Source organism: Manduca sexta, chromosome 24 (assembly GCF_014839805.1).
Source record: "Manduca sexta isolate Smith_Timp_Sample1 chromosome 24, JHU_Msex_v1.0, whole genome shotgun sequence".
Taxonomy (NCBI): domain Eukaryota; kingdom Metazoa; phylum Arthropoda; class Insecta; order Lepidoptera; family Sphingidae; genus Manduca; species Manduca sexta.
The window spans coordinates 4,038,098-4,065,136 of record NC_051138.1 but is presented as its reverse complement, the minus strand read 5'-3'; the positions used below and the strand labels follow the sequence as shown (position 1 = coordinate 4,065,136).

Here is a 27,039-nt window from a genome sequence, read left to right as displayed (position 1 = left end):
CATGGCTGGAAAGTACAAATAGGGAAACTTTTTTACTGTCGCCGATATTTCTATTACACCTATGATAAAATGTTACGACTGCACACGGGGATGCGTGGAGATATTTTGTATCTATTTTATTTACAAACTTCGCCTATATCGATAGTATATTGCAAGCAGAAAAGCAATTCCATCCGTCGTTCATACAAAATATAAAGGGCAAAGGAATACGCGCAAATATTTTTCCGCTTTTGTTAACTCCGATAAAAAATTGCAGCTCCGAATATCAACAATTAAATTAATTGATTAGCTTAAGGCTTCGACTGAAAACAAGCCTCAAGAAAAGCAAAGTAAGAAAGATTTATTTTACTTTTCAGTAGCAATTAACGGTGAAAGTGAAAAATCTTTGGAACTTCGCAAAGCGTTGTGTCCGTCTCCTACTCCTTTATTTAACTTCGCGAATTTTTCTTTCGCTAAACTTTTTGATTCGACCCCTTTGTGTAGCAATCAAGTTTTTCTTATAGCACCTTTTATACTATAGGTTATCGATATATTTATGTCTAGTGTTGAGGCCAACATATTTATCGACAATATTTTTATAATCCGATTTGGTTCGGACTGAGTTTGGATCGAACTGCAATTTTTTTTTATTTAAGAATTAAAATATCAATAATTAATAATTATTTTTAATTTCAAGTAAAATTTTTGTGGTTATTATTTATACCATTGTATACAATATCATGCTCGCTTCTGTGTTTTGGATTCTTACATTTATACCCGAGGGAATTTCAAACGGATCTCAACAAATGTTCCAAGTTTAAAAGTAAGTAACGAGTTACCCCGCGCATACAAATCACACAATAATAATGGGTGGCTAATACAATTAGGTTAATTAATGAATTAAGAGCGGAGAGTTTCTTTATCTTGTTATTAATTTGTCTTAGGCGGTGCGCCAGACGTCTTACAAATTAGACCGGAGCTAATATTTGTTTAGAACCAAAGAGTTTGCTTTTTACTTTATTAATGAAATGATATATTAAATTATTATATAAAAAATATAATGATATGTATCTCATTATCGTTCCATTTGATTTAAATGTGTATAATTGATTGTGTCTCTAATAATTCTAATAATTATACTCATAGATACAAAACTTTTCTATAATGCAATTTTTTTTCATCATATCAAAAAGGTACAAACCATTTTTTCATGATGCCAGAATTTATTTCCTTAGATTTTTCGAATTTCGAACATCATGATTCGCGACACACGACACGCGTCTTTAGACTTTAACAAATGCTCATAAAGAAAATAACATTAATCAGGGTCAGGAAGCAGTATGATTTGAATATAAAGCGATGTGAGGTGTGAGTGAGGTTGTATGAGCCCGTCATTAGTCATAAACGCGGGAGAGCTCGCTCCTAGCCAGGACGTGAGAGGAACACAGATGCTGTAAGGCCGTCTATACAATAGCGACAAAATGAAGACAACTTTTGAATGTTTGTCGCCAATGGTTTTTTGCGATGAAGTTTATGTAACTATTCTTGGATCAGAACTAATTTTGTTTATTTTGTACGTATAAAATTATAGTATACAAAATAAGAAAGTAACGGTTATTTTAGGTACTCAAAGTTATGACTGGCATGCATAATATAATAGGACCCCGAAACATATTCCTCTGTTGAACATATATTATGTTAAAGGCACTCAATAATTTGTTATTAAGATAATCAAGAACCACAAACAAGTTACAAACTAATACAGAAAAATGTTTAATATGATGCAACAACATCGTCAATTACACCTTAAGTAGTATTGCAACTTTCAATTGTAGCGAGTATAGTAAACTATTTTCAATTGATGCAATCGTAAGTGCGCGCGCAGCCTAACACAGTGCGTAAAGTGCAAAGTCTTATCGAGAAGGCGGACATGTGCATTTAGGTGAAAATGGGCCGCACGTGGTGGCTGCTGCCGTTTTTCTTCTAAGAATAGAAATTTCCTAAGAAAATAATGAACATTTTTCACACAATATTTGAAAAATTTGTGCAATATTTTTCCGATAGATGCTGTGGTATCATTATGCAATTCTATCGTTTTCTTGTAAAGGTCAATAAAAAAGCAGTAGTAACATCTTTAATTAATAATGTCAAAATATTTACAATTGGAATGTTCATTTCTAAAGCAATAAGCGTTATGCAACATTAAATCTTAATGCTATTTGTGGATTTTATGTTAAGTTATTACTAAGGTAATTCAATCTAAGAAGTTTGATGGTATCACAATATATGCATCTCGTAATACCTACAGATGATTTCAGTTACATTCATAAGCCGACTTCGCGTCAAAATATCCAACATTTTCAATACACAAGAAAATGAAAAATGTAAATAAAAATGTCACCCTTCGATAACTGGATTAGGAAGAGAAGGCGACAATTGAAACGTCCCACATCTCGCCACCGCGCCGGACCGTCGAATTTAAATATACGACGTTTCCGCAACACTGGTCACGTTATTTAGACGAGACTCCAATTTGTTGGGATTGCGATGTATTCTGTTATTATCCCGAGGGATCGACTTTGATTCCGATAGTTCAATATTATTATAGATCTTAGAATTCAATGTTATCTGTTTAACAAAAAATTGTACCTAAGTATATGATTTTCAAGGTTATTAATATTATAATTTGGAATTGTTTTTTTAATTTCTTGTAGGCAAGGGATATTAGGCTGCAGCCTAATATATTACTAATAATAATATATTACTGAATTTCCTTTAGAACAAAAATGAAGCTTGTGTAATTTTAGACCTAATGAGATCTAATATAACGTCTCAGATTGAGAAAATTTATGCATTCCACTTAAGTTAGTGTGATATAAACGGCCAATAAACACCTCGAGATCTTAGGTCGTTCAAAATTTTGATTACCGTAAAATTGTTACTTATTCTCAAATAAAAATGGCGGCGGGAAAAATTCGCTGATGTCGATATTGTTATGGCGGGTTTATGTCGAAAATTGGGGGTACGGTTATTGCATGTCATTAGGAATTATGGGCTTCGGAGGTAGGCGGGAGAAATTTGTCGCTGAGGTGACGCGGACAGTTTTTTTTCGATAACGTAATTATTGGAAATTTATTCCGCACCTCTCAACACGGGTTTTTGTGCTAATAACTCGTGTTTGTAAACAATTCGTCTTACTTGAGGGGCTGGTATGCTATTGATTGATTTGCTAGGGATTTATCTGATTTATGAATTACTTCATGATGTAACGCTTGATTTCGTAAGAACAGCGATCATTTATTATAGCAAGTAGCAAAATCGCCTTTAGTTTTATAAATTTAATTACAACGATATTAATTCAACAAACTATATATCTAAACCATGTAACAAAGACAAAATGATAAGGAAACAGAACAAACACAAAGACATTATTATCAAAGGCGTGTTTGCGTATCTGATTAGAGAACGGTCCCAGCCGGTGGTCAGTTGACCGTCATAATTCGACCGTCCGACCAGAATGCGGCCAGTGGTGCATAAAATATTCCCAGTGCGGGCGACAACCGTGTAAAGCGCAAACGGTGAAAATCGCGTGCCATTACACTTCTCACCTGTCTCGACTTTTGGTACAAATAAACACGGTAAACAATTTGGGAACGTTTCGTGGAAAAGATTTTTGATTTTCAGAGTATGTGGAAGAATCGTTAGTATTTTGTTTTTCCTGTTCGTTTATTTTATACTAGCTTCCGCCCGCAGCTTTGCCCGCGTGGATTTCGGACTTAAAAAATGGAGGAGGTGCTCAATTTGTCGGGATGTTTTTTTAATGTATGGTGGTATGCAGGTGGTCCGATTGTCCGGTCAGGGTCTGATGATGGGCTCCTGTTGAGATCGAAGGAACTTTTAACCATTAAGGTTGCACCCGCGACGGAAGCTTAAAAAATGGAGTAACTTCTCCCGTTTTCCCAACATTTCCCTTCACTGCTCTGCTCCTATTAATTGTAGCGTGATGAAAAGTATACTATAACCAGCTCAGGAGTATGAAAAATAATTGTACCAAGTTTCGTTAAAATCCGTTGAGTAGTTTCTGTTTCTATAACGGTTATACAGACAGACAGACAGACAAAAATTTTACTAATTGCATTTTTGGCATCAGTATCGATCCCTAATCACCCCCTGATAGTTATTTTGGAAATATATTTCATGTAAAGAATTGACTTTCCTACAGATTTATTATAAGTATAGATAAGCGAGTTTGTTGGAATTTTGTTGTCAAAACAAAAGAGACATTGACGTAGATTTCTTCCTTAGGACCGTGTTAATAAAAGCAACAAAGCTACGCTCTAAATTGCGATATCAGCTAAGACGCTGTCAAATTGTAGTCAGCATCTTAAGATCGTGGCTATTTCAAAAACAGATAACAACATCTCAAATGATATCTTAAGTCACAGCATATTACGGATTTGGAGCGTTGAGTTGTATTTATAAAAATGGCGCCGATTGAGCTGACAGCCTGTGAATGAATGACACTGACAATGACAGATCAAGTATTGTTTATTAAATATTTCAATACATTTAATGTAAGTTCCTACTCGAAAGTGAGATTGTTTTATTATTACATCATTAGAAGGTTAAGTGGATATTCTGTGTAGCGTTTAACATCGCTATGTAATCTGCTTGTCATGTCCAATGAGAATAGCCGATATACGTATATGTATAGGTCGCAGTATGACCAATTTTACTCACTTATATTTATTATTATCATATTGGAAAACGATTCTATAATGAAATCCATTAATTTAATGACATACACAAAAATAAATGATTATGTCATTGGTAAAATGTGCGAAAATAATATATTTTTACCACGCCCGTTATTTACACACCATCTCCGCGAACAGACTTGGTGAACATAATTACATCAAATTTAATATAAAGACAAAACACTACACGGCCGTAATAATAACAAACTTAACGAAGAAATAAAACATTGGAACGTTCCCGGGATGATGCATGGGGCCGTTGAAATAATATTATCGTTCCCGAGTACGCACTCACTTACTCCAAGGAAAATCAACATAAAGTGAATAAAAGAAAATTATGAATCGCACCAAAATAAATTACCCCGTGTTGGCGGCAAAATAACATCACATTTGAATGCCTTTTATGCTTTATGGGCCCGTAACTATATGAAATAAGTCCCGGTGCCATTTCATAGGACACGGGAGCACGTACGCGGCATAATTTTTGAGTTGTTTGTGCAGAATTTACATGTATCGTCGGATTTTTGAGGATGATCGGGTTGGATTTGATCTTGAGCTCAGAATTAATATAAGTCCTATTAATAAGCTGATATGATTTCCATTAATTACGATTTCGCAGAATAAGATTATGGAGTCCCTATAAATATAATATGAAGTTACAAAAATCTAATTGTAAAACAATCTATGGTTTAGAATAATCAAAAATTTGAATGGGAGTGAGAATTAATCAATACGTTGTTTATACAATATAACTGTATAAATTAATATTATAATATTATTAGATTAATAGATAAATATTGACGATTAATTAACCATCGGTATACCAAAACAATCAAGATAATAGTCTGTTGTATTAACTGCAACAACTACATTAAAATTAAAATATGAAAACCGCGATAAAATCCGAAAAATAGTTTAATTTGAATGTCTAACATTCGGGCAAACATAAGAAATCATTATGCAACAACTACGTTAAATATAGCAATATTACAATCGACATTTGCGAAGTTCTCTCTTTACTTGTGTTTACTATAATGTTACGTATTAGTCTTGAGAACACTTGCCAAGCTCTCGCTAGTGTACGTGACTGACGTGTCCGCGTGTGTAACGACTTCGGATTCACAAGTTGGATGTTTAGCAGCACCTGTGGCGGCTATCGACTCATAATATTCGGCTTAGCGCGAACCGACACTATTCTAGAAACTTCGATAAAGATATTTTTTATTGAGACGAAACTGTTATTTGTTGAAATAATATTCTAAGATATACTGACAGTGAATATAATTTTATAGGTGGACTACAATATCAAGTTATTCCTAATTTGCAAAACGGTAGAGTTTAAATCGCTTGTCACTTAATACCATAAGATATCAATTACAAGAAGGTCATGAAGACAGTAAAAGAAATGACTTATTAATTATGAAACTAGTCTTGGAGTCATTCTGAGAATGACTAAGAAATTAATATTATGTATGACTGCAGTTGGTACATTATTTAAAAATATTAAAACCATATTTCTAAATAAGTAAATCTATTTATAAAATCACATATTTTCCATGTAACAATATGAAGTCGCTAGATCCTTAATAAACCACCAAATCCGAACATACAGTATGCATAAACGTTTCATATCGAACGACTTGAACTTTGCTCGTGGGGAGAGAAAAATACATGTGTAAACAGTTTTGGAAGAATGTTTTATTGAATATTTTGGGATAGTGACCTTTGGTGTGTCTTTAGAAATGTTTAATGAACACGGAATTCTTAGAGGAAAAACACACACTAAAACAATTTGATTTTTTGCTTTGAATGACGAGACGAGCTGACCGTTCGCTGGATAGTAAGCGATACCACCGTCCAACAGTAGAAACACTATCCAAAGCCTTGAATTACAAAGTATTGTTTGATATTACACTGCGCTCGTCATCCTAAGACATGAGATGTAAAGCATTATTATGTCTAGTAGTTACACTAGCTACAATGTCCTTCAAACTAGAACACAACATTGAGTACACATTGCTGCTTCGCGGCAGAAACAGACATTGCGGTAGTGCCTACCCAGGCGGACTCTCATATATGAGAGACTTAAAATTAACTTACATATCATCTTCAGCAGTGATCAAAATTTTTTACATCGCACTTCAATTTGATATGATACATCAACTGTAACACATCCATATCAGTTTCCAAATTGAAGACAAAGAAATGCGACGTCATCAATCCCGTTGGTGGTTCGTTGATAGTTTTCCCATAAATGGCTCGGGGTGGCAATAAAACCACCCGTACGACTTTTCCGATACACTGGCCACTGGCCACTGCGAACGCAGCTAACAATTATCTAAATAGCCATCTACATTCTTACCCCTTACATTTTATTATTACCGGTCAATTTATCCGATGGTCCAGCGATGTTCGCAAATCTCGCACAATCCTCCGACTCATGTTTGCCTAGTAGATTTGCAGATAGCCAGGGAAATAAAACAAGGGATTTATGTTAGTTTCACACATATCCCTCCAGTATTGATGATATCTACGGAAGTTTACTTGTTTTATTTATGATGTACAGTAAATACCAACTTTGAATTTTTGTTGTAAGTAACAGTAATCGATCGTTGTACTGCACCAAAAAACAAATATAATATGGTTAGTATTGCAATAGCATTACAGCCTACTCAATACTATTTAAATGTACCAAACCCTACGGAGTTTTGTATTATATTATTACATAAACATATATAGATGCTTTGAATAGTGTTTTCCTTTCTAGCTGACTACGTAATGAATTAAATGGACTATGACAAAATCCAGCTCACTAAGCATATTGTATTGACCAAGCTTCGATAGTAAGCTTAGTTTGCGGCACAATGGATAGTAATTTTAAATAAAGGCGTCCCGATTGACAAACGGACCCTCGCGCCTTGCGGCCTGTGCTTAATGTGCTGGTCATTCAGAATTGAGACATTTGCCCGCAGGATCGATTTTAATACTAAGAATTTGTAGACAGTGCCCGACGCTAAATGCTTCTCTGCTATTGTTACCGCTAATAAAAAAAATATGAAATGTATGATATGATATATCAATCTCATTATCATTCTCAATAATGTTAGCGTTAACGAATGTAGAAAGCAATCTTGGCTACCGGCACAGGTAGGTACTTTAATTTTATATTATGGCTTTCCTTTACCTCGAAGTTATCATTATAATATCAGAAGACAGATATTCTACCAGAATACGTAGTCTATACGTTATTCTTGTACCATGTAAGATTTATTAATTTAATAAATTAGTTTAGGTAAATTACTTTACCACAATATACTATAGACAATTTATATTCCCACCTTATTTTGACATAACATGTCTACTTTTGTAGTATTTATCCACGCATTTTGTTGTTTATCAAGAAACCTACTTACATTGCAACCAATATTTACTTGCTCAAATTTGACCACTTCTATAATTTCTTAAGTCTTTGCAATTCCTTGTCCACTGTCGATTGCTGATGCGCTACCTTTCTCACATTGTCTCGGCGATAGCAGGCGGCCCACGCTAGACAAAAGAAACGCATCATTCACCGCCCCTGGGTTTGGACATTGAGCACAATGATCATACCCGCTATTTATCTTGTGGATTAACTTGCTTATCATTGAATGCAGTCTTTGGCTTGTTTTTTAGGATTTGCGTCTTTACTAAAGATATGTCTTTTGTGTTTATCAGGTTGACTTTTGGAATTGGAAGCAGTTAGATTCATATAATTCCAGTTTTTTTAGTATCTTGAAGCGGTTATAGTAGACTATTTTTAGTATAGAAACATTGTACACATCAGTACAGGCGGATCGGAATCAGAATCTGCGTAAAATAAAGAAACAAAAACTAAATTCAAACGTTGACTAGGAGCAAAGACAATTAAGAGGTTAAATTATTCAGATGACAAGTCCCAGGGGTTCACTAATGTCCCTCTTAGCACTTTAATAGTGGAGTCCCCAGGCGGTCACCACGTGGCCGGTCTGGAGGCGGGTCTAACGACGCAGCGACACCTCCCCTTGTTTGTAACCGCAAATGAGACCACATAAGAAAACATTTTCGGTGACTGTTTGGAGTTTTAACAAGCCTATGTGTGTCTTTGAATTTGTTGGAGCCAAAGGATGGAAAACGAAAGATTTAGAGATCAAAATTGCCTTGAATATTTATGGTGCCGAATAAGTCGAGTATGCATTGCCGATTTTACTAAACAAATTTGACTAGTACGACTAACAAAAGGTGATGCAAAAGAAATGACATAACATTGTGTAATGAGTATGTGTAAGTCTTAAACCATTTTGGTGTAACTGTTGAAACGTAACATTTATTTTGAACCTAATAACAAACTATATTTGCGATCGATACAATCAAATTACCAAAACACGAAACAAAATAACGAACAAAAATAAATTACATAAGTGACAGCAGTGAAACAAAATCGCAGACGTTTAAGAAACCGATGTCTCCAAAATATTAATATTAGACACGAAGGGTGAATACTGAATACGAAATTAACATCCGCCTTCAACAAACATCGGCAAGACACCGGTACGTAATACAATGTTTGCTTCCATGTAAGGGCCTTTCGATGAATCTTAATCTTCCTGAGTCAGGTTACCCTTAGCCCGCATGTATAACTTAATCTTCGTCCCTGCCTCCCCTAACTTGCCTCTAATTGTTTGCTCTCGATATTCTCGGCCATGTATTCATATATAGTTCGCATTCTCGTGTGTATTCGTTAATTAATTAGATAGCCAATTTATCAACGGTGTGTATGTTGAATTACAAGAATTTCATTTAGGACTGAGCAACGAAAAATAATGCATCATTATTTTAAACGTTAATTTTTATATTGTATTATGAACTTTTTAAAAGTGTTTGCAAACATTTCGTTTATTTATCAATTATTGATTACATTGACGATAACTTTTACTAAAAGATCTTTAGAATATCGTCTTTGCAGTTTCCGCTATTTAAACATTCTTAACCAAAACTTAAAATTAAACCCAACCGGTGACTTAGCAAGCGTCTTTTTATTGCATCTCAGGCGTTGCTTATTGCGTAGAGGTGTTCTCATTACAGACCCTCCCATTTGCTCAATCGTTGAGACGAATGGCACTCATAAACTCACATGTTCCTCCTTAAGAGTGTATTTGTAACTTTTCGTATAATTAAAAGGTGTACCCTTCTACTGCGAAGAAATGATGTTCTGGATTTAAGGTGGGGGCTATGTTTATTTCGTCATCGAATATCACTAAAGACAAAACAAGCATACTATTCAAACGGTTTGATAAACTTGTAGTCAAAGGTATACGACTGTTTGGAAACAAAACTATCATTGTCTTTTTATGCAGTACTTTTCAATTCCCTCTGACCACGTATTCCATTCTGTAGCACAATTAAAAAACAAATACCTCGGTATCGTCGTCTAAAAACAAACAGAACGCTCTGTTTTCCTTTAATTAGCATACCAGTGTTGTCTTGTACGGTTCGTACGTCATTACCATATGGAAAAATGATACAGTATATCCTCAGCCTACGATATGTCGAGCAAGAAACACCCTCGCATACGAGAATTATACGGTAGCGGAACGCATTAATTTGCCATATTAATTTGGCCGTAAAACTCTGCTCGCGACAAGTCGACAGGGAATTTTGGAAGTTTCTCGTCCCAAGCGGCCGCTTGTTCACACAACCGCTCGTTGAACAGTGGGAACAGTGGCTTTATGGGCCTTCTATTGAAGGGAATACCTGCGAGACGCGGCATGTTGTTATTGCTAATAACGGTGTTGTAAACCCTTTTGTGCGCAATGTTTCATGTTTAATTTTTAATATTAAGTTGTGTGGGCCGGCAGCACGTTTGCTTCTGAAATCTGTACTTATTTCTTGCAATTGCTATTTTATTTTAAACATTGTAGGTATTTGTACCTATTCTACCCTGTTATATCCGATTAAAAAAAATCAGATAGACCTTCAACATTAAATAACCCATCTCAAATGCGGGTTGTATCTCTAACCCAATGATTGATGGAATACAAAAATGTGCAAATAACTGCTACTTACCGGGTCGTTTCCTTTTCAGAAGCTGTGGAGCGATTAATCAATACCGATAGATGGTGGTCAACATCATTTTTAACTCGGCTGTCGGTGCGCCACCACTAGGGGCTGAAGGATTAGGTGGGAATGGACGTAACTTATGATTCGTTTAATCGAATTGAAGATGCACTTTGAAAGAAAATATTGTTATTTACCTACTAGCTTTTGCCCGCGGCTCCGCCCGCGTTATAAAGTTTTTCAGGCTAAAGTTTTCAGTTATAAAAGTAGTAGTTTCCCGGGAGCCTATGTTCTTCCCAGGGTCTCAAACTGTCTCCATACCAAATTTCATCTTAATACGTTGGGTAGTTTTTGAGTTTAACACGTTCAGGCAGACAGATGCAGCGGGGGACTTTGTTTTATAATATATTTTTTAGAACTTTTTAAGAGGAACAATCCCGTCATACATCATTGTTGCATAACTTTAACCGTTTACGCAGCGCACGCAACGGAAGCTCTCAAATCTAATAATTTTTTCTCGATTTGCAACATGTTTCATTACTGTTCCGCTCCTATTGGTCATAGCGTGATGATATATAGTCTATAGCACTCCAGGAACAAAGGGCTATCCAACACAAAAAGATTTTTTCAGTTCAAACCGGTAGTTCCTGAGATAAGCCATTACTGCTTCGCTCCTATTGGTCATAACGTGATGATATATAACTTTGAGCACTCCACAAATAAAGGGCTATCCAACACAAAACGAATTTTTCAGTTGAAACCGGTAGTTAATGAGATAAGACATTACTGCTCCGCTCCTATTGGTCATAGCGTGATGATATATAACTTTGAGCACTCCACAAACAAAGGACTATTCAACACAAAAATAATTTTTCAGTTTGAATCGGTAGTTTCTGCGATTAGCCATTACTGCTCCGCTCCTATTGGGCATAGCGTGATGATATATAGCCTATAGCACTCCACGAACAAAAGGCTATCCAACGCAAAAATATTTTTTCTGTTGGGACCGGTAATTCCTGAGTTTAGCCATCACTGCTCCGCTCCTATTGGGTATAGCGTGATGATATGTAGCCTATAGCACTCTACAAACAAAGGGCTATCCAACACAAAAAGAATTTTTCAGTTCGAACCGGTAGTTCCTGAGATAAGACAATACTGCTCCGCTCCTATTGGGTATAGCGTGATGATATATAGCCTATAGCACTCCACGAACAAAGGGCTATCCAACACAACAATATTATTTCAGTTCGAACCGGTAGTTCCTGAGATAAGACAATACTGCTCCGCTCCTATTGGGTATAGCGTGATGATATATAGCCTATAGCACTCCACGAACAAAGGGCTATCCAACACCAAAAGAATTTTTCAGTTCGAAACGGTAGTTCCTGAGATAAGACATTACTGCTCCGCTCCTATTGGGTATAGCGTGATGATATATAGCCTATAGCACTCCACGAACAAAGGGCTATCCAACGCAAAAAGAATTTTTCAGTTTGGACCGGTAGTTCCTGAGATTAGCGCGTTCAAACAAACAAACAAACAAACAAACAAACAAACAAACAAACAAACAAACTCTTCAGCTTTATATAATAGTATAGAGTATAGATTTAATGTTATGATGTATAGTTTGATTTCTAATTTCAAAGATTTTTTTTTCATCTTTAATCGATTTATGTTGAATATTGAAATTTTTTGTTTCCGCTCATTTAGATTTTTTTAATGTATGCTCATTTCTACAGGCTACACTTACTACAGAGTCTTGAAAACTCATAGTCACAGATCACACGGCAATATGTTACACTATAACTCATATCTATCGAGATGGTATCTAAGGCCCGCGATAAGCGTTTTCCCATGACTTGCATATTCGGAGCGAATATATGCGGGACTCCAGGGATGGTAGGGTTGCCAGGTAAATATTTTAATAAACGGACTGTTATTTCATTGTTCTCTTTGATTAAAATAAAAATAAAAATGTTACAAATACTTTTAACAAAAAATATTTTGAGGTAAACTTTTGTGTACAAAATTCCAGACACAATTGCGTTTAATTTGATAGGTTTTGTAATAGGCGTATTTTTAAGGCAATATAAATACTGATAAGTAGGATTAAGGTTACAAGCAGTTATTACAGATTTGTTGTAGGTTTTTATGAAGTATAGCAACCCTAGCCGCGAGATTGGCGGGATGCGAGGGGAAGCGGCCACGCGTGACTCCAGAGATCGACATGTTTATCGCTTTAATATAAAATAAAGGGAACGGGGTTAGATGTCGATAGATGAAAAACGTCTACGCACCGTCGAAGGTCGGGAAATTGTATTTTTTGTAGTGATTTTTTGAGCAGGGAATTTTGATTTTAATGCCCTGATAAATGCTGATCGACATTATGATAAAAAATCTCCTTTAGTTTTAAATAATAGACCTCTCAACTACGCGATTGAAAAATTGCAAAGCCATACAGAGTAATGAAATGTTCGTATGGTCGAAAGTATATCTTAATTTTGTTACAAACTTCAAATTAAATCCCACTGGTGACTTAGGTGGTGTTATCTACAATAATTTGTATGTAATAGCAATCCATAGGTGGTGACAGCCACAGTAACTTCAAAATATAATTTCTCTAAATTAAAACATTCACAACTTCACGCAAATATTCCACACGCATGAGCAACTCTAATACATGTGTGTTTTGAATAATTTTATTTGTTTATAATTTTAATAATTCCCCCGCGCGTCGTATATTAGGCCACCGCGGGTTTAGGGTGCATACATTTTTCACTTTAACGGTTTAATGTGGAATATTGTCACTAGAATTAAGTCGTTAGTGTAATACTTGGAGAATATTTTGGATTTACGCGTTGTATAATTTGTAAGCCATACTTTAATAAGTTAAGTCGGAGTTTTTTTTTCTTACTAGAACTATAGAAAAATGATATGTTTTAGAAGATAATGCTAATGTTTTGATCGAGAGTTAAGTCCATCCTCAAGATAAAAAGTAGCTGATAAGTCATACGAATAAATAATACATACGTGACAGAATTTTTGGAACAGGAGCAGTGTTAGCACGTCCAAACAAACAGAAAAACTCTTTAGCATTATATAATTCTATTCTCTAAATGCACACTACATATGGATTATATGCTATTATGAAGTCAACAAAAATAATATTAAATATTGATATAAATATCTACGTCCTAAAAAATAATCAAAATACGCGATTCCTCATACCGCATTTTCCGATATCTCGGTGCTGCTTTATAAAGCAAATGTCAGTGCACGAGATTTGAATCCCAAATACGAACGCTGTGATTTCGATTCACCTTTGTTTTTCTTACTTTTGTTTATCTTCTTTCCTTTATTTTGTTATCGACTGATGTTTACTTATGCATATTATGGCGTCAAAATTTAAATTGGGTTTATGGTGTTCTTAGCATCATTTTTGTTTTCTAGTTTTTGCCGAATATCAGTACGAAGTTTTGACTAAAACATTATAACTTAAAGTAAATCTATTTTATTACTTAAGTAAAGTTATTGACAGTTTTATTTTCTAATAATTTAACTGCAAGTATTTTATGGATTACATGATGACTAGTAAATAATGGTTATATAATTAGAAGGTGTGTGATAAAATCAATTATTTAAGACCTATTTGTACAAATAATTTAAAAAAATAGTGATTTATAAAAATTGGTCCTTCAACCCCGATTACAATATATAATGATTTAATTTCCTGCATTACATTGCATCATAGACAATTGTTGTGAGCTTCAAAACTCTGGTTTAAGTATATTTCCTACATTACAATGCATCATAGAGAATTATTGTTAGCTCCAAAGCTCTTGGGAACATCTCCGAACATTTCAGCGGGCGGTCACCCCTGTTGTCTTAGTAAGCACTAGTCATAGGTCAAGTAAACACCCATAATGGATTCTACCCAACCCACTAAATTATCATCTGGCCGGATATTGAATATATTAAGCCAATACCGTCATGCAAAACAGGCTTTATGTATTTGTGTAATTGCCTCTTGGTAAATCTTGGATTGAAATATAATCTACATTATTTGGATAGATAGTTTGGATAGAATATGTGTTGATATCAGACTGATATAATTAAAGTTGCACAAAAAACGATTAAAATTATGCAATATAATTAATTACATGGTTCTTGGTAATTCAAGATTTTGTATAAGAACCTAAGCATTATGATGTAGCTTTCCAGAATTGAAAGGCCAAATGAAATTCACAGCATCAATAATAACTTCAAGGTAAGTCGTTTCAGAATACAATTAACCACAAAAGGGAGGTAATTAGTTTGGAAATCAAAGCGAAAGTAAGCCGAAGATGGCGTCCGAGCAATAATGGCGAAGGAGATGAACCAGACCGGCCCAGTCTTGAATATTAATCGTCTGAGGGAAATGGATTAAAAATTCCATGTTCCTACAACCGCGCCCGTCACCGTCTCTTGTGTAAAAACAACTTTTTTTAAACATTCCAATTCTCATTTACATTATTTTTTTGCCTTTCCCTTGTGAATAATTTAATGAATCTTAAGGAATATCTTCGGAGGGAAAATTTCTTTGTTAGGTTTTCCATGCTACTGAGACAAATGTACATTTGTATAGACATAAAAACAAGGTTCAGATTTTTCTCGAACACATTTAGACGACATCACGCTCAACGTAACAAAATTTAACGGATATTAAAAAGTTTAACTCAAGTGGAGTTAATATTGACGGGCGTGGCAGATGGGAGGAAAGGGTTTCAAAAGAATTCAAACGGTGACAAAAAGGCGTAAAGAATCTGGCGAAGGGTGAAGTAACTTATGCGGCGAAGAAAGAGCCCCGGAATTAACAAAAATAAAAGGTGACGGCCGCGAAGATGTTTACGGGCCGGGGTGGTGGGGGCAACCCTTAATTAAAGGCTTTTGGACTTTTCGCGATGCAATTTGCCTAAAAGACAAGAATTATTTTTATTGAAGTCATCACTAATTTCGTAAGAAAGGGACGGCCCTTTGTTGCGGACAAATGGCGGTCTAATTGCGCGGTTTTTAAATACATTTCGGAAAATAATCGACTGTCACTATTGAAAATTATATTAATCGCTTTTCCTCGTTTTTAAAAGATAAAATTAAGGCATAATTTATAAATTTTAACCTAAATAGTTAATACAATAGCAGTGTTTTTGGTAGACACCACAGACTAATAGTTAATCCGTAGAAAATACATAATTGATGTTTTTACAGGTTAACAGAAAATTGTATATTTTTAAATTCTGATCGGTTTTAATTAAACTCGTTCAAATTGTTCACGTTTACGACACTTTCTAAATTGGCATTTGACCTGAATATTGCACACGGCAGTTATTACACGAGACGCCGAGCCGCCGAAGACTTTGAGCCAGTAGAGCGTGTTCAGCAAAACTTAGTACTTATAACATGATCTACATTTTCACAGCACAGGAATTCATTTCTCATGATATACGATTAATAAATATGGATTAGCAGATGTCTAATTCAATATACACAGCTAAATCAAATTGTTTCCAAACACCTGTGCCGCAAAAAATATACCAAAAAATCCTAATTAAGTTTTGTAATGCTTAAACAAAATTTAAGTAGTATTAATTATCTTCGTCTCTTATTAATAAAAGCTTCTAACTGGAAGTTGGAAAAACGCGAGTGGAGACAGTTGTTCAATCCGAGATTCGACTGAGGGTGGCAGGGAGTAAAAATTAAAATCATAAGAAAATAATTAAAGTCCGTAGGGGGATTTATTGGAGACAAGACGTGATTAATTGGTTTTTCTTGGATAAATTTTGGCGAAAGCAATAAGTGTCAATTTTTGTCGTAGCAATTCATTTTAGATATTAATGAAGAAAATTTTAATTAGTGATTTGTAACATAAATTTTTATAGTCTTATTTCGTTGGTATTTTTTATTAAGTAGCTGAATAATTATAGTAAAGGAATGTTTACCTCATAAGCTATTAATGGATGAAAGATTGTGTCCCGTGTTATTAGAGCAAGATTACAACAAAATAGAACTTAATTGATATTTTCTTTTGCATTTCTTACGAACTTCAATGGTAATATTATGGGCACAATTGATATTAGAAATACCTAAAACAAAGGGAAAGCCTTTTTACACGAATAAGACTGATAACGATAATATATCGTATCTATCAAAAGTTTTAATAATATTTTAACACAAAGAAATTACAAAACAATTTCGTTTCAATTTAAAGAGATTAAATCTCGAAACAAATGACACCAATTTAATAATTCAGTTAGAGCAATCAGTTCTAATTCGTGCCGTTCCGTTCGTTCCGTAACTTGACCATTAATAAATGGCAATGATACTTCAAAGTTAACCCTTTCGCGGCGGGCGAATAATGAGAGGTATCAGACGTCACTTGTGAACAACTTTGGCGTGATCATATTCTACAATTGCATAAAGGTTATTAAAATTGGACCGAGTTATACTAAAGTGTACCAACTTATTTAACATTTGTGGATTGTTAATTATTACAGCTGGATTATTTATATATAAAAACAATGTGTGGATGGTACACATACTTTTTTGTGTCAGATACCAACCAGATCTTGAGGTGTTTTGTTGAATAGTAATTACATTTGGATTAATTGCGTGTTCAATTTAAATAGCCTTTTATTATTTTTTTTGTTTGTGATTTGGTAAAGTTAAGCGTAACTAGGCCCAATAAGTCTTAATTTTGAGTTAGTAGAATAAGGTGTCATGATTTTTGTTGAACAAAATTCCCGTCTTTAGATAAATATACTGCTTTGTAAATTATATAAATAATAATAGACAAAATCTAAGTATATCGGTTGTTGCGATTTGCAGGACCATGTGATTACTATGATGGTCTGAATTTATAGGCTATGGGTTCCTGAAATGATGATATTTACCCTCGCGACCTATTTTTTATCTATGGTATTGTAACCAATTATACTCATATATACTCTGTTAACGTTACTAATGTCTTTCTAAATAGTCTGTGGTTATAATGTGAATGATTAACGCCCTCGCAATTAGAACTACCAATGAGCATCATCGTTGCAATGAATTGTCATTGCACTGACGTACGTCCGAATGGCGCCTGCATAAATAGGCGTGCAACGCGACCCGCCGCCTTTTTGAGCCATTATCTTTGGCCGTGGCACTACATATTCACACACGTCGTTGTTCCCGCTAGGGTTCTTCTTCTTCTTCTTTACGGCGTGCCTTCTTTTTCTCTACGGTGCACTTCTACGGTGCGGATCACGGTGCCGTAGCAGACGGACGGGAGAACTGCCTCCTGACCACGTCCAGCTGCGCACCACCATCGTCGGGTGTGCTGACCCCGACCGACTGCCGGCGAGCTGTCGCCGGAGCCGACCACGTGCACACTACCAACGTCGCGGGGGCTGACCCCGACCACGTGCACACCCTGCTCACCCACGTGGCCTTCCAACTGCCCGGCGAGCTGCCGCCGGAGCCAGCCACGTGCAACATCTACGTGCCGTTCGCCTGGATCGGAGTTCCCCAGGCCAGTGACTCGTGTTGCATAACACCAGCAACCAGTACCGAGTGTAACGCGGAGGTGTAAAAATAAAGCTCGTACCACGTAATTACCCTGAGTTTTCAATTGTCTCCCTTCTATCTGCGGGCAGGCCCTCAACCGCCGCAGTATGGTTTTATAAAGTTTATGTCATATTTTATTTATCAGTAATTTACGAATCGTGCATAATACTTACTTTAGAGTACAGAAACTATTTTATTTTCTTGTCTAATATATTAGCCATTAGAGTCCCTGGATTTTTGAAATATACATATTTGGTTTCACGCCCCAGTGACAATGCCTTCATAATTCACGTAACAATAAAATGGACATTAGGAACGTTACACACTTAAAATCGCATAAAATATCACCCGCCCTAACCTTTTTAATGGTCTTAGCCCGCCCTCGGGGAAAACAAAGCGAAAAAACTTTGCAAAAAGTAGTGCTATACACTCGGTAACATTTAATAAAGACGGATTTCTAATGTGAAATTGTATGTTTGTATATTTCTTAACAACTAAAATATTTTTGACTATTTTAATTAATTTATTTTATTATTAATTTAAAACGCAAAAAATATTACAATCAAAAATTATAAAAAAAATAATATATGCAACCTTAAAACTAAATTGTGTACCAAAACCTTTATTCTAAATCATGACGTTGTTTTACCATTAATAATAAAAAATATGATTGGCTCACGACTGGATGGAAAATGGGCATACATTTTTTTTAACAAACGTGCAATGAAGTTTCTAAAAAAGTTTGTTCATAGTAAGACTTGTGAAAATTTGGCCGATAAACATAGCGGGAGCGAAGCCACGGGTGACAGCTATCTTATTATAAAGAAGATCCTAGGGTCGGGAGTGGAATTTCGCCGTCGGCAAGCGCAGACGATTACTGCAGACCGACCACCGAATTTATGGTCAAACTTCTGTGCGGAGGCGACGGCGCGAGTTTTTATTATGATCAGCCCAGTGGACCGTGAAAGCAAGTTGCCGCGGGGAAATGTAATTTCCATACCTCATGTCTGTTTCTGTCGCCCTGGTACATTTCTTAATAAAACTTGCCAGAGTATTTTTAATATTGGCCCATAAATTTGAGTTATTCGTGACCGTAGAGTTTCATGAATTAACTTTAAATATTGAATAATGTTATATTGATATTACATCTAGAGCAGATTTTTTAATAATCAGATAATAGTTATCCATCGCAAATTACGTATAATCTGACTAAATTAAAGTTGAGACCATTGACTTGAATTTGTAGTTCGTTTGTGTTGCACTTCATTCTAAGAAAAAAAATTATTTGATACTTGAATAATCCTCCTTAAAGCAATAAGGTTTGATTAAGGCTATTTGAAATCGAAGTTTACCGGGTTATTATTTTTACATATATATTTATGACGTTGCGCTGACTAATTATATTCGAATCGACATGGTTATACGCACCTGACCAATGCGGAAAGTTTAGGTCCTGTCCAAATCACTATTTTGTAAAGGCTATTTTGCGCAACATTTATTTAGGGTTAGTACAACATACTAAATATAAATAGTATTTGTATGGTACAAATGATTTGGATTTCTTTTAAGTCACGTATTTATAGTCTTCATTCTCTGAGAGACCTTTCTAGTAAGTTCTACACGTCGTCAAGAAGATACAGGCGCTGAAATATTTGTGGAAAAATACTTTATCCAATGACCATGATAACATCCTTACAATTAAGACATACCTACAATGAAGGTATATAATATTTACCATTATTTTTAATTGCCAAAAATAAAAAAATTGCGTTATCTGCTGCCGTTACATTTGACAAAAAGAAAATACGATGTCATAAACTATACATATAATACAAAATTATTGGGCTAAAATTACATTGATTCATAATTCTGGTTTTCTGGCATTCTTTATTCAATTTGATAGTAGATTGAATGAATTACAGACTATCTATGTCTGTAATTCATAAAATAATCGTTTCTAACGCACATTTATTATTCTTTGATAAACGTAAATCTGACGTGTATTCTACATAGTATTTTGTTACTTACATTGTGTCCATAATTGAATGCAGGATTTATGAAAAATAAACTCGTCATAGGTTTGTCATTACATGTCTTTTCTACATACCCCATTTTTGGTAGTTAATATTTGGCGAATTACCTTCTAATATCCACTTAGAATAAAACACTGACGTAAAAAATCCCGTCTACAACAAACAGCTGCGCAAAATAAACACAGGATAAAAATTAGTGAATCTACCTACGTTGCAAAAAAATGAAAAATAAACAATCGCGAGCTCCCCAATGAGAGAAAACTTTAAGTAAGACGTGAAAAATGGGAATATGAAAAGAAATAATTTTCCGCGCGACTCGTCTGTGCAAATGAGCTGAATGAAGAACAGTTCATGCGAATGATTGAGTGCTGCCTACGACGAACATTGTTTAACTTTACTCACTTTTAAATTGCTTAGATGGCTTATATGATGTGAATCTGTGATAGGAAGGAATTATAGTGATAAACCTAGATATAAATTTTAATAACCTACAGCCAGATAAAGACATCCCGTAGATACCTATTTACATAAATCTCTTCATCTTAGGCTTTGGATTCAAAGAAGTCTTGGTTCCAATACCAAAATATCTAATGAGACTTGTTAAGATGGCGGTAAGCTATAATTTTATTGTTTATAATAACACGGCAGAAACTACGCAAAAGCGAATGCACTCTGTCTTCTGCCTTACAAATGTTTTTTTTTTTATATGGACACAGCAAAGTGACCCGACTGCACCTGATGGTAAGTGGAGTCGGGTCCAATAGAATGTCGACTGACGAGAGATGATTACCCCTTGACAGTCAACACAATTATGCCGGCCTCTTGGAACCGGATATACACAGGCTGATCCTGGAACGCGATACACTTATGTGGGCCACTATGGCGGGTTCTAATAACTTGTGTACGATGATTGTTATCCGGGCGGATGTAAAATATATCTTACCACTAGCAAAGCAGCTTATGTTGGCTATTTGGTATATATAATGTAACGACTCAATATTAATAGTTTTACAATGTTCGTGCAAACCCTGATTTAGATACTTGCCAAGTATAGACGAATTGTCCCGAACTCGAGTGTATAAACGGCTTACTTGGGTGCATTCGTTACCGATAATTCATATTCATATTTATTCACCAACTTATTGTGGGCGTCTTATTTACTAAAGGTCTAAATGAGGCATAACAAATCAATGTAGTGTTTCCACGTTATAAGAAAAACTTTACGTCGCGATACTATAGGTTCAACTAACGCCATCTATTTGAATGAATTCAAAACAGTGTAGAATCATTCCATGGACAGAGAAACAATGTTCACTAGCTCCATCTGTTATGGAAGAAAAAACTTACGTTTTACGCTGTATCACCCTCTTACTTTTCTGTTATCTTAGTATAGGGGTGCTCTTACGGTCGATCGCGCGACCGTTAGTGCTTGAAGTCGATCTTGAGAAATATTTGCTGGTTATAGCTCTACTCACAGATTTTGATTCAGTTGAGTCTCAATTAGGCCAGAATATCCCCTTATCGCTGATTTTTTTTTCTTAATAACCCCTCTGATAGTACTAGTCAAAGGAAAGCCGCGACACGCATCGTTATTGAGTCACGCTGATTTCTCTACAAGTATTCGGGCGGCCTATTTTGAGGAAGGCTTATAACAAACCGTAGTAAGCTGCGTCGGAACATTCGAAACCTTGTCCACGCCAATATAACTGCAACGCCTCTGGGAGTAATTGTGAGTTTTAAATTGGAGGTAATTTGAAATTTGATAAAAATAATATAAAATGAGAACGTCGAAGAGAAGTTATACGTATCATTTTAATACCTATCCAGAAGAAGAATTTTATTTTTATGGCATTTGTCTCATTTGTCGTACGTCAATCCCAATACAGCTCAGTAAAAGCACGGTAAGTAACAAAGGCATTAATTAAAACTATGAAAGGGATCTTATGCCACAGAATGAATTAGGAAAACAAGGTACGTAATTTGTTTACTTGTGGGAAAAAGGATAAACCATATTTACAAGGCCAGTCAAAGAATCAAAAGCTGCCACGCTCACTTCATTGAAATTATCTCATATCCTGTCGAAACATATAAAAAAAAACATTTGAAGACGCAATGGTTGCCATAAGGAAGCATTTATTAATGCCAGTGAGATTATATTTAGAAATTTTAATTAGTTTTGTAAAAACCAGTAAACTCGCAATTTGGAATAAGTTTTGTATGAGATTTTTCATTGGCTTCTTTCATTGACTGTTTTTTTAAGAATTTTAAGATTAGATACTAGAGACATCTAGCGTACACTCATAAAAACACGTTGTCAGCAACTGAGGTAGAGTTGTAGAGGTAGAGTCATGAGAATAAATAATTTTATGTGTCAACGCGGTTTTAGTGTATTTAGTATTATTTAATTATGGTTTTTAATAATAAATAATAATTAATTTAAAAAAAACTAGTGCACTTCAATAATGAAATTATGTAAGTAGAGTTCTCAAAATAAAAAGCAAATAATACCTACTGTTTCGTCGGCGACATCTATATTTAACGAGGTAATCCAAATAAATAAGTTTGAAAATGGAATACAAAGATGTCAGTATTGCTACATTATTAAACCGTCTGAACAGAATTAGACAATAACAGTGACTGAATTTCTTTTTTTGAACTATGATGGACATTAATTTCTTTAAAATAAAATATCAAATGTCATATAATATAATCAATTCTATCGTATTGGTGTGTTGCCTCTAAGAGAAAAGTGCAGGTAATTATTAATCCTTAATTTGGTATGGTTGAGTATAATATTTAACAGTGACACCAAAAAATATTTAGTCACGCATTTATTCATGGATAATCTAATTTTACACCTAACAGTAATATTAATGTTAAGTGTTCTCAAGAATGTAACATTACGGAAAAAATTACAACAATTAAATACCTGAAAAAAGATAATTTCATTTTCAAACTCCGAATACGTAGAAATGAAGCGAATTAAACGTCATTGCGAATCATTGAATATACCTTTAATACATCACCGGTAAACTACCTGCCAATATTCAATCCAATATCTTAGACCTTTGGTTACTCCATCATTAATCTGCTTTGAATAAGAAGCATTTTTCAACAACTACCACGAATTGTTCTACAACTCTTCAGTACACATTATACACGACGCAAATCGAACGTAGAACCTAGAGTTGCTATGTACTCATGCTGGTGTGCATATGCTGCCAATTTTAACACCAGGTTATTTATTTCTAGACATAAAAACTATCTGGAAATAATTCAAATATTGTTTTTGCCATATTCTCAAAGAAATAAATGCTATTTTATTTAAAATAATATTAATATTGTTTTATTTAAAATAATAAAACAATATTATAATCTTAAATCGACATTGTTAAGTATCCTCAACACTGGCTTCCTATGAAAACCTTGGAGCCATGTTATTTTTCTATCTTATACATAGTTTTTTAACGTAAAATAACCACCATAATATTAGTACAACGGTATGTCACTCTTTTTGCTTGCGAAATTAAGGGTTAAGTAGGTAATAAAATACATTATGGAATAGGTATATATTTTTATATTTTGTAACAAATATATATCACACACTGTGTCAGCGTGTATCGCCGAAATGGAATAAAGAATTATGTACAAATGAGTATCATTAAAAGCTACAACTATAATTTATTAAATAATATAATCTTACACTGCACTTTTAATCTCGATAATATTTACATTGTATGAAAAAATATTCTAAATTAACAGTCAATCAATGAAGGCAGTTGTATCGTAATACTTTATCTTCACTATAATATAAATTATTTACAATACTGTTTGAATAATATTTATAAAATACGGGACGGAATGTACGAGTCTCTTATTTAAATAAGAAATAAGGTACACAATTATAAGGCACTCAATCTATGAATTTAAAATTAACGTTAGTAAGAAGTTGAACTACTGTCTGGTCGTAATTGTTTTGTCTGGACGTCGTCGTACGCTATTGTGAAGACACTCTTCTTTTCAGTAATTGGTAATCTCTTTATGTTACCAGTTTGCTGTACTAACGTATTCATTGCAATTCCCGAGTCATTATCATCGACTTTTGTCCTATGACTTACTTCAGCGTCACCTCCTATATTTATTTTAGATACGTGGACTTCAGTTGCTGTTTTTTTGTCACCTTCGTAGTTTGATGATATTGATATGCTGTGAGTTAGCGCACTTTCTGATAATTCCCGTTTTGCTTCTTTATTTTTCACTTCATTTTGATTGACGTATATTGGCTGTTCAACTGATTGTCGAGGTGGTAGAGCGGGAACATTCTGCTGCCCTAAATATTTAGGAATATGCGTGGGTTGAATGTAGCATAATGGGTTCTGATTTTCATATTGCCGTTCATATCTGTGTTCAGAATGTTGTAGCAAGGGATGCACATCAGGCAATGGTCCTTCGGGCACAGGAGTAACTTTGCCTTCTTTTAAAATACGGGGATGTATGAATTCACTTTCTTTTGTTTTGAAGTTTTTTTTTGCTTCAGCATTGTCACCTTGATTCTCTTTGCTTACTATTTTACCGTACCTGCCTGTTCTGTCGTCTTCGTTTTTTGATTTTGATGGTCTTTTTGGTTTGCTTGGAGCAACTTTTTCTGATCCCGATGGTTTAGATGATGCAGTTGATTTTTTACCATACCACTGCATGTATCTTGGTAAACTCTTTTGCGCGGATTTTTCTGGTGGTTTCGCCGATTCTTCACTTTCTGTATTTTTCTTTTTACTTCCCTCGGCGTTGCTTGAACTGTCATGTTTAGATGGTTCTATATTTACATCAGGGGACCTTAGCATTTTTATTTCATCTGCCTCGTCACGAGCTTCAGTTGACGAACCTTGTCGAGAAAATATTAAATTTCTATTGTCTTTTGATGCAGAACTACTTCTACTTTTGCTGTCATCATGTTCAAGAGCTAATCTTGATTTCATGGACGGCAAATCTTCGCTAGCTTGGGGCAATTGTCTACGATGATGACTCTCACTTAGATCAGATTCTATTTTATCATCAAGAGAATCTGAAATCTCCATTAGTACTTCTCGCCTTAATTTTGATTTTCTATCACCCTCAGCTAGTAAAATTTGTGTTGAAGAAACAGTTTCATTTTTAGATGTTGTGACCACACTTTTGGTCATGTCTCCATATTTCTTAACATATTCCTCTCTTTCATTTGTCTTACTTATTTTTACATGTTTTTCATTTTCTAACGAAGGTGATATTTCGCTTTCTTCTATTATAGGCGTTTTTATTTTTCTTTTTAAGTCATAAATTCTTATACTCCTTCTAGGATCTTTGTGTTTAATTTTCTTTTTCGCCTTTTTTCTTTTTATCCAGGCCACTTTTTTAGTGTCATTCTCAACAACCATCTGCGAGTCATCTTCACTATAAGAGTCATTGTCACTTCTTGCTTTTCTTCTTGTTGGTTGTAATATCTGCGGTTCGGTTTGTGTACCTATGTGGCATTCTGTTTGAGTTGCCATTACAGAATGACCAGGTAAACTTTGTGTTTCTAATTTACTTTCCACCTGAGATGCTGTTTCTTGATTTTGTAGCATTCTCTCGCGTTCAATGAGTATTTGATGTAATAATTCATTTTGTTTTCTAAGCGAAGATTCCAATAACTCTTGATGAATTGTTGACTTATTTTGCATCTCTAGCAAGGCTGATTGTAAATAGTTTGCTTTAAGTGGCACAGCACCTGGTACCTCAGGTTGAAGATTTGAGTATTCGTGATATTGATTTTGAGCCTCACTTGCGATATTGGTCTTTTTATTATTTTTTCCGTCTTTACCAACGGAGATTTCATCCAAATCAGTAACCTGTTTCATACGTTCCCGTATACTATTAGCTTCTTCACCTTGCTCTCTTATAAACCGTTCCATAAGCAAATCTTTCCCATTATCTAAGACAACATACTGTGTACGTGGAATTAAAGTAACGGGTCTTTGTTGATGTACAGGTAGATTTACATATCTCTCTTCTTCGTTTTTACCTCTCGTTACCAGCCTAAGTATTTCAGTATTGCCTTCTTTGATAAAATATTGATCCCTACCAAGAGAAGACGGAGCGCGCGTTTTATCTTGATTTTCTTTTTTCTTGTCAGCCTTATCTGCTTCAGACTTAAGGAAAACACCGACATCAGATCCACGATCTATCTCGTGCCTGCGGATGGAATCATTATCGTGTTCTCTTCTGTGATGGTGGAGAGTGGCGATGCGATCATAACCATTTTCTAAATCTTCTATGTATTCTTTATGTTTATTTTCGAAACTTTCTTGAAGTTGCATTTCTTTTGTGAAAATAATGTTGGGGCCATCTCTGAAACAGAATTATTTAAAAGTTAGTATTGTTTTATATAATGAAAATGTTAGCCATGACCAGCCGACTTGTCCTAACGAAGTGTATGTTAATAATATTATTTTAAATGTTTCCACACCTTTAATTTAAGCTCACTTTAAACATTAATATATTACTTTTCAATCATTAAGAAACATTGAACTGACATCAAAAGTTCTTCAACTGATACATAAATATAAAACTGTTGCAGATATTTTGTATAGTCTATAAAATTT

The 27,039-nt window shown here is 34.8% G+C and overlaps 1 protein-coding gene across 2 annotated transcripts in view; it reads right to left on the bottom strand.

Moving 5' to 3' along the window:
• Positions 1 to 23,971: 23,971 nt before the first annotated feature.
• Positions 23,972 to 27,039, bottom strand: part of LOC115443904 (cadherin-86C) — a 114,775-nt gene continuing 111,707 nt past the window's right edge. The window contains exon 14 of one of the 2 annotated variants that reach the window (XM_037442466.1): positions 23,972 to 26,785. In XM_037442466.1, coding sequence (XP_037298363.1) covers positions 24,361 to 26,785 — 2,425 coding nt within the window. In that variant the 3' untranslated portion in view covers positions 23,972 to 24,360. The remainder of the gene's footprint in view (positions 26,786 to 27,039) is intronic. The other variant, XM_037442465.1, reaches the window with a different exon arrangement.